This window comes from Chelon labrosus, assembly GCF_963514085.1.
Source record: "Chelon labrosus genome assembly, chromosome: 1".
In the NCBI taxonomy this organism is placed as follows: Eukaryota; Metazoa; Chordata; class Actinopteri; order Mugiliformes; family Mugilidae; genus Chelon; species Chelon labrosus.
In genome coordinates this window covers 12,291,400-12,307,951 of record NC_140337.1, presented here as the reverse complement: position 1 = coordinate 12,307,951, position 16,552 = coordinate 12,291,400, and the positions used below count along the sequence as shown (strand labels likewise).

General features: G+C 42.9%; 1 protein-coding gene and 1 long non-coding RNA gene across 2 annotated transcripts in view; one reads left to right on the top strand and one right to left on the bottom strand.

Moving 5' to 3' along the window:
- LOC311490085 overlaps positions 1 to 16,552 on the bottom strand; it is a 55,913-nt gene that overhangs the window by 30,255 nt on the left and 9,106 nt on the right. The window lies entirely within an intron of this gene.
- Positions 3,306 to 10,743, top strand: LOC311486000 (uncharacterized protein; the record flags this gene model as incomplete). The annotated part of the gene is made up of 4 exons (XM_084541742.1): positions 3,306 to 4,264; positions 8,185 to 8,342; positions 9,480 to 9,683; positions 10,578 to 10,743. Exons 1-4 carry the CDS (start codon positions 3,332 to 3,334, stop codon positions 10,741 to 10,743), a joined length of 1,461 nt encoding a protein of 486 aa, XP_084397868.1. The 5' UTR covers positions 3,306 to 3,331.

Below are 16,552 nucleotides of genomic sequence, written 5' to 3'. Positions count from 1 at the left end.
ACCAACTACAACCACAACCATGGCCCCATCTACATCAACCACTTCACCCACTACAACAGCAACAACAACAACTACACCTACTACAACGACATCCACTTCACCAACTTCAACAACGGCACCAATTATAACGTCAACAGATGCTCCAACTACAACAACAACAACTGCACCTACTACAACCACAAGTACTCCAACTACAACCAGTACACCAACTATAATCACTCTACCAACTACAACCACGGCACCCTCTACAACAACAACAACTGCACCTATTTCATCCACAAGCAGTACTCCAACTTCAACCACAACCCCTGCGTCTACTACAACCACAACCACTGTACCATCTACAACCACAACCATGGCACCAACTACAACAACCGCTTCACCCACTACAACCACAACAACTACAACCACAACCACTACACCAACTACAACAACAACAACTGCACCTCCTACAACCACATCCAGTTCGCCAACTGCAACCACAGCCACTGTATCTCCTACAACCACAACCACTGTACCAACTACAACCACAGCACCAACTACAACAACCACTCCACCCACTACAACAACAAGTGCACCTACTACAACAACATCCACAACATCGACTGCTGCCACAACTACAATTGCACCAACTACAACCACAACAAGTGGATCTACTACAACTACAACCACTGCACCAGCTGCAACTACTACTACACCCACTACATCAACAACATCTCCTCCAACTACAACTGCATCTACTACAAGCACTGCACCAACTACAACAATGACTACTGCAGCAAGTACAACCGTAATCACAGAACCAACTATAACGACGACCGCACCACCCACATCAACTATGGGTGCATCTACTTCTTTAACAATCCCTGCACCAACCACAGCCAGTGTGCCAACCCTAACAGCAACCACTTCACCAAATGTAGTCCTTGCAACAAGAGTTGTGACTTTCAGATCAGTTATTGACACATTTACAGAGGACTTGCTGAATACATCATCAACAGGCTTTAAAAATCGAGCATCCACAATAAAGAACCAGGTAAGACTTCTTGATCAGTAGATTAAGATTCTCAATCTCAAGTGTAATTATTAATAGAAGTTAGACTATAAACATCCAATTTAAACCTGTTTCTAGAAATGCACAATTAAAAATACATTATATCAGTCGTTTCCAAAAGGTTGATTATACAAATTACATTCAACATTTTTCTATTGCAAAAATCTTGAACACTGCCCCCAAACATTAATATTTTCTGAGTTTGTGGTCCAATTTGGCCTAACTGTATGAATGAAACTGATGACTGAGAAAATAAAAAAAAAAACATCTCATTCCCCAATCTAGCTCATGATCACATAGAACATACAGTAGTTTTAAGAAATGTTGTATTTTGCTTTTACAGCTTGAACCCCTCTTCCGAAGTCGTTTTTCTTCTTTCAACTCCTTGGATGTTGTGGCTTTCAGGTCAGGTTCATTTTAATATTTTGACTTATTAGTTTTACTTCAAGAATACTGTCTTAAGTCAGACATTTCACACACTGTCTTTTATTTGGCAGACGTGGATCAATTATCAACACCATGGACGTAAGGTTTGCAGAAACATCTGTTCCTAACAACACTCAGATTCAGAATGTTTTGATTGATGCAGCTCCAAATGTCACCAACTTTGACATTGAAGTCAACTCCATCGTCGTTGGCACATGTAAGTAATGTTGAGAATTCAAAGAACACAAAGTATTGAAAGTTTCTCAATTTGTTCTTAACCTAATGTCTGATTCCTTAGCGACAACTACAACCACGGCACCACCGACAATAACAGCAACTACTGGACCAACTACGACCACACCGCCAACTACAATCACAGCCACAATCAATGCACCAACTACAACAACCACTTCACCCACTACAACAACTGTACCTACTACTACTCCAACGACAACAGCAATTAATACTCCAACTACAACCACAACCCCTGCGCCGACTACAACCACTACACCAACTCAGAATACAACAACTACACCGACTACAACTACAACCACAACACCAACTACAACCACAAACACGGCTTCTACTACAATCACAACCACTGCACCAACTACAACCACAAACACGGCACCAAGTGCAGCCACAACCACGGCACCAAGTACAACAACCACTTCACCCACTACAACAAGAACTGCAACTACTACAACCACAAGCAGTACACAAACTCCAACCACAACCAGCACACAAACTTCAACCACAACAACTCTACCAACTCCAACCACAACCACTGCACAAACTACAACCACTGCACCAACGACAACAACAACCACAACAACTGCACCTACTACAACCACAATCACTACTCCAACCACAACCACGGCATCTACTACAACCACATCCACTGTACCAACTACAACAACCGCTTCACCTACAACTACAACAATAACTGCACCTACTACAATCACAACCACTACACCAACTACAACCACTGTACCAACTACAACCCCATCCATGGCCCCACCTACAACCACCACTTCACCCACTTCAACAACAACTGCACCTACAACAACGACATTCACTTCCACAACTACAACCACTGCATCAACTACAGCAACGACTGTTGCTCCAACTATAACCACAACAACTGCAGCAAGTACCACCACAACTACTACACCACCTACAACCACAACCACTGTAGCAAATACAACCACAACCACGGCCCCAAGTACAACAACCCCTTCACCCACTACAACAACAACTGCACCTTCTACAACCACAACTATTGCACCAGCTACAACCACAACCACTACAGCAGCTACAACAACGACCATTACACCTACTGCAACAACAACCACTGCACCAACGACAATGACAACCACTGCGCTAACTACAACAACTACTGTACCAACCACAACCACGGCCCCAACTACAACCACAATTACAGAACCAACTGCAACCACAACAAGTGCACCTACTACAGCTACGTCCACTGCATCTACTACAACAACTTCTGCTTCGATTACAACCACTGTACCAGCTACATTAACAACAACAACAACAACAACTGCACCTTCTACAACCACAACCACTACACCAACTACAACCACTGCATCTACTCCAACCACACCCACGGCACAAACTACAACGACCACTCCACCCACTACAACAACAACTGCACCTACTACAACCACATCCACTTCGCCAACTACAACTACTGCACCAACTACAACAACAACAACTGATGCTCCAACTACAACTACTGCACCAACTACAACAACAACAACTGATGCTCCAACTACAACCACAACAACTGCACCAAGTACAACCATTGTACCAACTACAACCACAACCATGGCCCCAACTACAACAATCACTTCACCCACTACTACAACAACAACAACGACTGTACCAACGACAACCACTGCACCAACTACAACAACGACTGACGCTCCAACTACAAGCACAACAACTGCACCTACTACAACCACTGCACCAACTACAACCACTACTTCACTCACAACAACTGCACCAACTGCAAGCACAACCACTGCTTCTACTACAACAAGTACACCGACTCCAACCTCATCCAGTGTACCAACTACAACCACAACCACGACACTAACAACAACAACCACTTCACCTATTACTACAACAACAACTGCACCTACTACAATCACAACCACTACACCAACTACAACCACTGTACCAACTACAACCCCATCCACGGCCCCAACTACAACAACTACTTCAGCCGCTTCAACGACAACTGCACCTACAACAATGACATTCACTTCCGCAACTACAACCACTGCATCAACTACAGCAACGACTGTTACTCCAACTATAACCACAACAACTCCACCTTCTACAACCACAACCGCTACATCAACTACAACCACTACAACCACTACAACCACGCCACCAACTTCAACAACGACTTCACCCACTCCACCCACAACAACAACTGCACCTACTACAAGCACATCCACTTCGCCAACTACAACCACTGTACCAACTACAGAAACGACTGATGCTCCAACGACAACCACAACAACTGCAGCAAGTACCACCGCAACTACTACACCACCTACAACCACAACCACTGTAGCAAATACAACTACAACCACTGTCCCAACTACAACAACCACTTCACCTTCTACAACCACAACCACTACAGCAGCTACAACAACGACAATTACACCAACTGCAACCACAACAAGTGCACCTACTACAGCTACGACCACTGCATCTACTACAACAACTTCTGCTTCAACTACAACCACTGCACAAGCTACAACAACAACAACAACAACAACAACTGCACCTTCTACGACCACAACCACCACACCAACTACAACCACTGCATCTACTCCAACCACAACCACGGCACAAACTACAACAACCACTCCACCCACTACAACAACTGCACCTACTACAACCACATCCACTTCGCCAACTACAACTACTGCACCAACTACAACAACAACAACTGATGCTCAAACTACAACCACAACAACTGCACCAAGTACAACCATTGTACCAACTACAACCACAACCATCGCACCAGCTACAACCACAACCACTACAGCAGCTACAACAACGACCATTACACCTACTGCAACAACAACCACTGCACCAACGACAATGACAACCACTGCCCTAACTACAACAACTACTGTACCAACCACAACCACGGCCCCAACTACAACCACAATTACAGAACCAACTGCAACCACAACAAGTGCACGTACTACAGCTACGAACACTGCATCTACTACAACAACTTCTGCTTCAACTACAACCACTGCACCAGCTACAACAACAACAACAACAAGAACTGCACCTTCTACGACCACAACCACTACACCAACTACAACCACTGCATCTACTCCAACCACAACCACTCCACCCACTACAACAACCACTCCACCCACTACAACAACAACTGCACCTACTACAACCACATCCACTTCGCCAACTACAACTACTGCACCAACTACAACAACAACTGATGCTCCAACTACAACCACAACAACTGCACCAAGTACAACCATTGCACCAACTACAACCACAACCATGGCCCCAACTACAACAATCACTTCACCCACTACAACAACAACAACGACTGTACCAACGACAACCACGGCCCCAACTACAACAACCACTTCACCTTCTACAACCACAACCACTACAGCAGCTACAACAACGACCATTACACCAACTGCAACCACAACAAGTGCACCTACTACAGCTACGACCACTGCATCTACTACAACAACTTCTGCTTCAACTACAACCACTGCACAAGCTACAACAACAACAACAACAACAACTGCACCTTCTACGACCACAACCACTACACCAACTACAACCACTGCATCTACTCCAACCACAACCACGGCACAAACTACAACAACCACTCCACCCACTACAACAACAACTGCACCTACTACAACCACATCCACTTCACCAACTACAACTACTGCACAAACAACAACAACTGATGCTCCAACTACAACCACAACAACTGCACCAAGTACAACCATTGTACCAACTACAACCACAACCATTGCACCAACTACAACAACAACCATTGCACCTGCTACAACCACAACCACTACAGCAGCTACAACAACAACCATTACACCTACTGCAACAACAACCACTGCACCAACGACAATGACAACCACTGCCCTAACTACAACAACTACTGTACCAACCACAACCACGGCCCCAACTACAACCACAATTACAGAACCAACTGCAACCACAACAAGTGCACCTACTACAGCTACGAACACTGCATCTACTACAACAACTTCTGCTTCAACTACAACCACTGCACCAGCTACAACAACAACAACTGCACCTTCTACGACCACAACAACTACACCAACTACAACCACTGCATCTACTCCAACCACAACCACTCCACCCACTACAACAACCACTCCACCCACTACAACAACCACTCCACCCACTACAACAACAACTGCACCTACTACAACCACATCCACTTCGCCGACTACAACTACTGCACCAACTACAACAACAACAACAACAACAACAACTGATGCTCCAACTACAACCACAACAACTGCACCAAGTACAACCATTGTACCAACTACAACCACAACCATGGCCCCAACTACAACAATCACTTCACCCACTACAACAACAACAACGACTTCACCCACAACAACAACTGCACCTACTACAACCACATCCACTTCGCCAACTACAACCACTGTACCAACTACAGAAACGACTGATGCTCCAACTACAACCACAACAACTGCAGCAAGTACCACCACAACTACTACACCACCTACAACCACAACCACTGTAGCAAATACAACCACAACCACAGCCCCAACTACAACAACCACTTCACCTTCTACAACCACAACCACTACAGCAGCTACAACAACGACCATTACACCAACTGCAACCACAACAAGTGCACCTACTACAGCTACGACCACTGCATCTACTACAACAACTTCTGCTTCAACTACAACCACTGCACAAGCTACAACAACAACAACAACAACAACAACTGCACCTTCTACGACCACAACCACTACGCCAACTACAACCACTGCATCTACTCCAACCACAACCACGGCACAAACTACAACAACCACTCCACCCACTACAACAACAACTGCACCTACTACAACCACATCCACTTCGCCAACTACAACTACTGCACCAACTACAACAACAACAACTGATGCTCCAACTACAACCACAACAACTGATGCTCCAACTACAACCACAACAACTGCACCAAGTACAACCATTGCACCAACTACAACCACAACCATTGCACCAACTACAACAACAACCATTGCACCTGCTACAACCACAACCACTACAGCAGCTACAACAACGACCATTACACCTACTGCAACAACAACCACTGCACCAACGACAATGACAACCACTGCCCTAACTACAACAACTACTGTACCAACCACAACCACGGCCCCAACTACAACCACAATTACAGAACCAACTGCAACCACAACAAGTGCACCTACTACAGCTACGAACACTGCATCTACTACAACAACTTCTGCTTCAACGACAACCACTGCACCAGCTACAACAACAACAACAACAACTGAACCTTCTACGACCACAACCACTACACCAACTACAACCAATGCATCTACTCCAACCACAACCACTCCACCCACTACAACAACAACTGCACCTACTACAACCACATCCACTTCGCCAACTACAACTACTGCACCAACTACAACAACAACAACCACAACCATGGCCCCAACTACAACAATCACTTCACCCACTACAATAACAACAACGACTGTACCAACGACAACCACTGCACCAACTACAACGACTGACGCTCCAACTACAACCACAGCAACTGCACCTACTACAACCACTGCACCAACTACAACAATGACTGACGCTCCAACTACAACCACAACAACTGCACCTACTACAACCACTGCACCAACTACAACAATGACTGACGCTCCAACTACAACCACAACAAGTGCACCAACTACAACCACAACCACTGTACCAACTACAACCACAACCATGGCCCCATCTACATCAACCACTTCACCCACTACAACAGCAACAACAACAACTACACCTACTACAACGACATCCACTTCACCAACTTCAACAACGGCACCAATTATAATGTCGACAGATGCTCCAACTACAACAACAACAACTGCACCTACTACAACCACAAGTACTCCAACTACAACCAGTACACCAACTATAACCACTCTACCACCTACAACCACGGCACCCACTACAACAACAACAGCTGCACCTACTACAACCACAACCACTACACCAACTACAACCACTGTACCAACTACAACCACACCCACTTTGCCAACTACAACCACTGAATCAACTACAGCAACAACTGATGTTTCAACTATAACCACAACCACTGCATCTCCTATAACCACCACCATTGTACCAAGTACAACCACAACCACGGAACCAACTACAACAACTGCACCTACTTCAACCACAAGCAGTACTCCAACTCCAACCACAACCCCTGCGTCTACTACAACCACAACCACTGTACCTTCTACAACCACAACCATGGCACCAACTACAACAACCGCTTCACCCACTACAACCACAACAACTACAACCACAACAACAACTGCACCTACTACAACCACATCCAGTTCGCCAACTGCAACCACAGCCACTGTATCTCCTACAACAACAACCACTGCACCAACTACAATGACAACCACTGCCCTAACTACAACAACTACTGTACCAACCACAACCCCGGCCCCAACTACAACCACAATTACAGAACCAACTGCAACCACAACAAGTGCACCTACTACAGCTACGACCAATGATTCTACTACAACAACTTCTGCTTCAACTACAACCACTGCACCAGCTACAACAACAACAACAACAACAGCAACTGCACCTTCTACGACCACAACCACTACACCAACTACAACCACTGCATCTCCTCCAACCACAACCACGGCACAAACTACAACAACCACTCCACCCACTACAACAACAACTGCACCTACTACAACCACATCCACTTCGCCAACTACAACTACTGCACCAACTACAACAACAACAACTGCACCAAGTACAACCATGGCCCCAACTACAACAATCACTTCACCCACTACAACTACAACAACGACTGACGTTCCAACTACAACCACAACAACTGCACCTACTACAACCACTGCACCAACTACAACAATGACTGACGCTCCAACTACAACCACAACAAGTGCACCAACTACAACCACAACCACTGTACCAACTACAACCACAACCATGGCCCCATCTACATCAACCACTTCACCCACTACAACAGCAACAACAACAACTACACCTACTACAACGACATCCACTTCACCAACTTCAACAACGGCACCAATTATAACGTCGACAGATGCTCCAACTACAACAACAACAACTGCACCTACTACAACCACAAGTACTCCAACTACAACCAGTACACCAACTATAATCACTCTACCAACTACAACCACGGCACCCTCTACAACAACAACAACTGCACCTACTTCAACCACAAGCAGTACTCCAACTCCAACCACAACCCCTGCGTCTACTACAACCACAACCACTGTACCATCTACAACCACAACCATGGCACCAACTACAACAACCGCTTCACCCACTACAACCACAACAACTACAACCACAACCACTACACCAACTACAACAACAACAACTGCACCTCCTACAACCACATCCAGTTCGCCAACTGCAACCACAGCCACTGTATCTCCTACAACCACAACCACTGTACCAACTACAACCACAGCACCAACTACAACAACCACTCCACCCACTACAACAACAAGTGCACCTACTACAACAACATCCACAGCATCGACTGCTGCCACAACAATTGCACCAACTACAACCACAACAAGTGCATCTACTACAACTACAACCACTGCACCAGCTACAACTACTACTACACCCACTACATCAACAACATCTCCTCCAACTACAACTGCATCTACTACAAGCACTGCACCAACTACAACAATGACTACTGCAGCAAGTACAACCCTAATCACAGAACCAACTATAACGACGACCGCACCACCCACATCAACTATGGGTGCATCTACTTCTTTAACAATCCCTGCACCAACCACAGCCAGTGTGCCAACCCTAACAGCAACCACTTCACCAAATGTAGTCCTTGCAACAAGAGTTGTGACTTTCAGATCAGTTATTGACACATTTACAGAGGACTTGCTGAATACATCATCAACAGGCTTTAAAAATCGAGCATCCACAATAAAGAACCAGGTAAGACTTCTTGATCAGTAGATTAAGACTCTCAATCTCAAGTGTAATTATTAATAGAAGTTAGACTATAAACATCCAATTTAAACCTGTTTCTAGAAATGCACAATTAAAAATACATTATATCAGTCGTTTCCAAAAGGTTGATTATACAAAATACATTCAACATTTTTCTATTGCAAAAATCTTGAACACTGCCCCCAAACATTAATATTTTCTGAGTTTGTGGTCCAATTTGGCCTAACTGTATGAATGAAACTGATGACTGAGAAAAAAAAAAAAAAAACATCTCATTCCCCAATCTAGCTCATGATCACATAGAACATACAGTAGTTTTAAGAAATGTTGTATTTTGCTTTTACAGCTTGAACCCCTCTTCCGAAGTCGTTTTTCTTCTTTCAACTCCTTGGATGTTGTGGCTTTCAGGTCAGGTTCATTTTAATATTTTGACTTATTAGTTTTACTTCAAGAATACTGTCTTAAGTCAGACATTTCACACACTGTCTTTTATTTGGCAGACGTGGATCAATTATCAACACCATGGACGTAAGGTTTGCAGAAACATCTGTTCCTAACAACACTCAAATTCAGAATGTTTTGATTGATGCAGCTCCAAATGTCACCAACTTTGACATTGAAGTCAACTCCATCGTCGTTGGCACATGTAAGTAATGTTGAGAATTCAAAGAACACAAAGTATTGAAAGTTTCTCAATTTGTTCTTAACCTAATGTCTGATTCCTTAGCGACAACTACAACCACGGCACCACCGACAATAACAGCAACTACTGGACCAACTACGACCACACCGCCAACTACAATCACAGCTACAATCAATGCACCAACTACAACAACCACTTCACCCACTACAACAACTGTACCTACTACTACTCCAACGACAACAGCAATTAATACTCCAACTACAACCACAACCCCTGCGCCGACTACAACCACTACACCAACTCAGAATACAACAACTGCACCTACTACAACTACAACCACAACACCAACTACAACCACTGCACCTACTACAACCACAACCACTGCACCAAGTACAACCACAAACACGGCTTCTATTACAATCACAACCACTGCACCAACTACAACCACAAACACGGCACCAAGTACAGCCACAACCACGGCACCAAGTACAACAACCACTTCACCCACTACAACAAGAACTGCAACTACGACAACCACAACCAGCACACAAAGTCCAACCACAACCAGCACACAAACTTCAACCACAACAACTCCACCAACTCCAACCACAACACAAACTACAACCACTGCACCAACGACAACAACAACTGATGCCCCAACTACAACCACAACAACTGCACCTACTACAACCACAACCACTACTCCAACCACAACCACGGCATCTACTACAACCACATCCACTGTACCAACTACAACTACAACCACAACCACTGCACCAACTACAACAACAACTGATGCTCCTACTCCAACCGCAACCACCGTACCGACTACAACCCCAACCACGGCACCAACTATAACAGGGACTTCACCCACTACAACAACAACAACAACAACAGCACCTACTACATCCACATCCACCTCGCCAACAACAACCACTGCACTAACTACAACAACAACTGATGCTCCAACTATAACCACAACAACGGCACCAAGTACAACCACTGTACCGACTACAACCAAAACCATGGCACCAACTACAACAACCACTACACCAACTGCACCTACTACAACCACAACCATGGCCCCAACTACAACAACCACTGCACCCACTACAACAGCTGCACCTTCTACAACCACAACCACTACATCAACCACAACCACTGCATCTAGTACAACCACAACCACTTTACCAACTACAACAACTGATTCTCCAACGACAACCACAACAACTGCACCAAGTACAACCACAAGTACTACACCACCTACAACCACAACCACTGTACCAAATACAACCACAACCACAGCCCCAACTACAACAACCACTTCACTCACTACAACAACTGCACCTTCTACAACCACAACCACTGCACCAACTACAACAACTGATGCTCCAACTACAACCACATCCACTTCGCTAACTACAACCACAACGACTACACCACCTACAACCACAACCACGTTACCAAGTACAACCACTGTACCAACTCCAGAAACTACTGATGCTCCAACTACAACCACAACAACTGAAGCAAGTACAACCACAACGACTACACCACCTACAACCACAACCACGTTACCAAGTACAACCACAACCACAGCCCCAAGTACAACCACAATTACAGAACCAATTGCAACCACAACAACTGCACTTACTACAGCTACGACCACTGCACCTACTACAACATCTTCTGCTTCAACTACAACCACTGCACCAGCTTTAACAACAACAACAACTGCACCTTCTACGACCACAACCACTCCACCAACTACAAGCACTGCATCTACTCCAACCACAACCACGGCACCAACTACAACAACCACTTCACCTACTACAACAACAACTGCACCAACTACAACCACATCCACTTCGCTAACTACAACCACTGCAACAACTACAACAACGACTGACGCTCCAACTACAACCACAACAAGTGCACCAACTACAACAACTACAACCACAACCACTACACCAACTACAACCACATCCACTGCACCAACAACAACCACAACCATGGCACCAACTACAACCACAACACCAACTGCAACAACCGCTTCACCAACGTCAACAACAACAACTGCATCTACTACAATGACAAACCCTGCTCCAACTACAACAACGACCACTGCATCAACTACAACAATGACCACTGCACCACCTATAACTACGACTACTGCACCCAGTACAACCACATCCACATCAACTACAACCACCGAACCAACTGCATCTGCATCAACAGCCACTGAAACATCAATAAACACAGCACCAACTACAACATCAACCACTCTGTCAACTACAGCAACACCAGCAGCAACTATAACAACCACTGAATCAATAACAACACCTACAACTGCAACCTCAACTACATCAACTGCACCAACAACCACTGTGTCAACTACAGGAACCACTACACCAGCTACAATGACAACTACTCCACCAGCTGCAACAACAACCACTGCACCAACTGCTGGACCAACTTCAACAACAACCACTGTGCCAACTACAACTACTACAACCGAAGCCCCCCCTGTAGTTGTGGCTATTGAAGCCATCTTGGTAGAACCGTTTGTGCCGGAACTTACTGATAGAAATAGCCAACAATTTAAGGCCCTCGCAGCAAGAGTTGTAGCAGTGGTGAGTACAATGTCATGATGTGCTTATGTAATTGATATTCAGTTTTTACTTGTTTTTCATGCAATTTTACATTCTTCTGTCTTTTTTTAATTCTCCCAGTGTGACATGATCTACAGGAATCGATATGGGTTGCTTTTCATTCGCACTTTTGTCATAGCGTTCAGGTAAGATTGTACATTTTTAGACTCTAAATGTGTTTGTTTGACCACTTCTCTCAATAAGAATTAGTTTTAAAAAACAAAAACACACAGTAACAATTGAGATTTGTGCTTTTTTAATGCAGGCCAGCTACAGCCCGCACACGAATGGAAAATACTGATGTACAAGTGGGTGTTGAGTTCAATAGAACTGCGCCGGCTACAGAAATCCCACCAACTACTGATGTTGTTAAAACCTTAGAGGATGCGTTGACTAATTCCAGCAGTACCTTCAACGTCACTTTCCAAGCCAACACTGTTCAACCAGTTAGTAAGTAAACAGTATTACCCCACTTCACTCTATCAAGGAAACAAGCTGGAGTTAAGGATAGTGGTTAACTGTCAGTCATAGAAACACAGTAAATTGTGATTCAGGAGTAGATTCAAAAGAATGACCTTAGGCTAACAATAATTGTTTTTTTTTCTCAAATTTGTCATTTTACAGACACAACTGCAGTTGCTACAACTGCTGAAATTGCAACATCCAGTGCTACAACTACCAATGCCTCCACTACAACATCTTTCACAACAATGACAACCACTACGGTTAATATATCCACAACAACTCCTACAACCATCACAACTGCTACCACTGTTGAGGCACTAATAATAAGGCGGTTGACTTTCCGATCAGCTGGAGAGACTTTTACAAGTGACTTGCAGAATCCATCATCTGCAGCGTTTGTAAATCGTGCCACGATGTTAGAGTCAACGGTACGTATCATCAAGTGAAAATGTGTGTTCTTTAATAAAATTTATTTTTATTTATTTTATATTTTAGACAAAAGATACAGTATATAACAGTATATAACATTGTAATCACAGCATTTCTGCAATGTAGCATATTTTATTGTGACTTGTTTGGTCATTCTTCTTCCTAAACACATTTATTAAAGTTACCAAAAATCTATACACAGTAAATATGTCATCATAGTGTTGTAGAATTACCAAATACATTAAATTAATGTTCCACAAACTTATTTTGTGGAATGCTCATGTTTTGTCAGTGTTAACATGTGTGTAAACATGTATATTATGGGTAAGATTATCAAAAAAGTGTGGGTGCTTCTAGTGAATCCTATCGGATGTTGTTGTTAATGAGCTTGATCGTAGATGTAGAGTTTTCAAAGATGACTAATATAACTAATCTTGCTATATACATTTAATTGTGTGTGGAGAGCCCAGGTAGTCATTGAAACTGGAAAAAGATGAAAATGCACGTGTAGTTAAAGGTTGTCTTTATTTCTGCAGCTTGAACCTCTCTACCAAAGAGCATTTTCTTCATTCCGCTCCTTGACTGTGATTTCATTCAGGTAATTTTTTATGTTATACTGGCAGAATCTCAAGAATATTGATTATAAATCCATAGAAATAAAACTATGTTTTTGATCAATCCTTTTGCAGTAATGGATCAATCATCAACAACATGGACCTTGCGTTTAGTTCCACATCTGTTCCTAACAACACTCAGATTGCCACAGTTTTGGTCAGTGCATCTTCCAACATCACAGACTTCAACATTGACACCAACTTCATTTTTGTGGATGGCGCAGGCAAGTAATTTTGATGCTATCATATTATAAATGTACAATATTATAGAAATTTTAGTAAAACAATTTCTTTTCCTTTTTTCAACATTTATAGAAATGTCAAGTGGAGTAAACCACAAGATCAGTCTCATCACCGCATCCTGCCTGGTGCTGCTGTCATGGCTACTGTCATGCCAGCATTAGTCTGTGCTGAAGTCCATGAAATCCCATTAGAAAATATCTCCCGTTACTGGTATCTTGATAACGTCTTGGAAATCCGATGAATAGCAATTAAATAAATTGGACTTTAATTTAAAGTTTACTGCACTATTGTTACATGCTTCTACTCAACGTTGACAACACAGACATTGCTGGAATTTTAACTTTGTTGTCCTGTTTTACATTGCTGATATCCCATATATGAAGGAAACAACAGCAAACACCACTTAAATAGTGACCTCTGTTATAAAGAATGAATGACGTAATCTGACATCCTTGTATATCAGACATTTACCACATATAGCATTTTTACTACATACAAAGACAGTTTAACTTATTTAGTTAGGATACTGTGAGTTATAATCAATATATAAACTGATAATGAAGGTAAGTCCTTGGAAACAGTTATAACCTAAGATTATGTTCTTTGATTTCAGTTTTAATCCCTATAAGATCTGATCAGTTAATGACCCTGACAGTGGAAAAGAAATAAATAAATAAAAAATCTGTTATTTAATACTGTAAATAATAAAAAGTAAAATGCAAAATATAAAATGTCTGAACTTTGTCCTGGATGATTATTCATATTTACATGTAATTATAGTATACTATATTTCAAGAAGAACACAGCACAATAAAAGTGTCACAGAAAAGTATGTCAGCAGTCAGAAAACTTTCATGACATACATGGCCTCAAGTAAGTCTCAAGTCATTCCATTAAACTAGACAAATTTGAGATGATTTGTTGTCCTGTTTTGGGAGTACATCAAAGTATGAGTCGGGCACAGAATCCACAGTACTCTCACATTTAATCATCTCTGTAAAATAGCCCAGATTGGGCCATCAGGAGCAATATTGGCTTCCAGGGCACTTCAGCAGGGCTGGTGAGGGGGCTGACTAATCAACCTTTTGATTAATTGTCAACATGCTTTATCAACTGTTAGCTCAGCAACAAAATCTTACAGATAGTAGGCAGTTTATTAGCCCCGCTTTTCATGTTGGTCACTACAAAAATTAGTTTAAACATGCTTGATGCAAGTGTTTCCAGGTCTAGCTTGCGCAGGCCATCAATCCTGCCACATTCAAAGACAGAAAGCCTTTTTGCTTTTGCTTTACAGTGTAAAGAAAATGTCATAAAAGCCAGATTCCTGTGCAGATTTTGCCTTTTTAAGGCTATGGTCTTAAAATTTTGATCAGCTGATGAACAGCCTGTCTTAGTTTAAATGCGGTTTTCAATGAATTCCCTATCCTTTACTTATTGTTTCTTGTGATATACCTATCTATCTATAGAGCTATGGATATATGAACATTATGAACTTTCCTAAATAACTTATTTACTGAAATTAAATGTAGCTGGGATGCTACTTGAGATATTAATTAGAAAAAGAATCAGAAGTAATTGCATCAGAATCATGATTTCAAATATAGAGTAATTCACAGGGCATCATATTTTGCCTTCCCATTAGGCAGAATTGAACGGG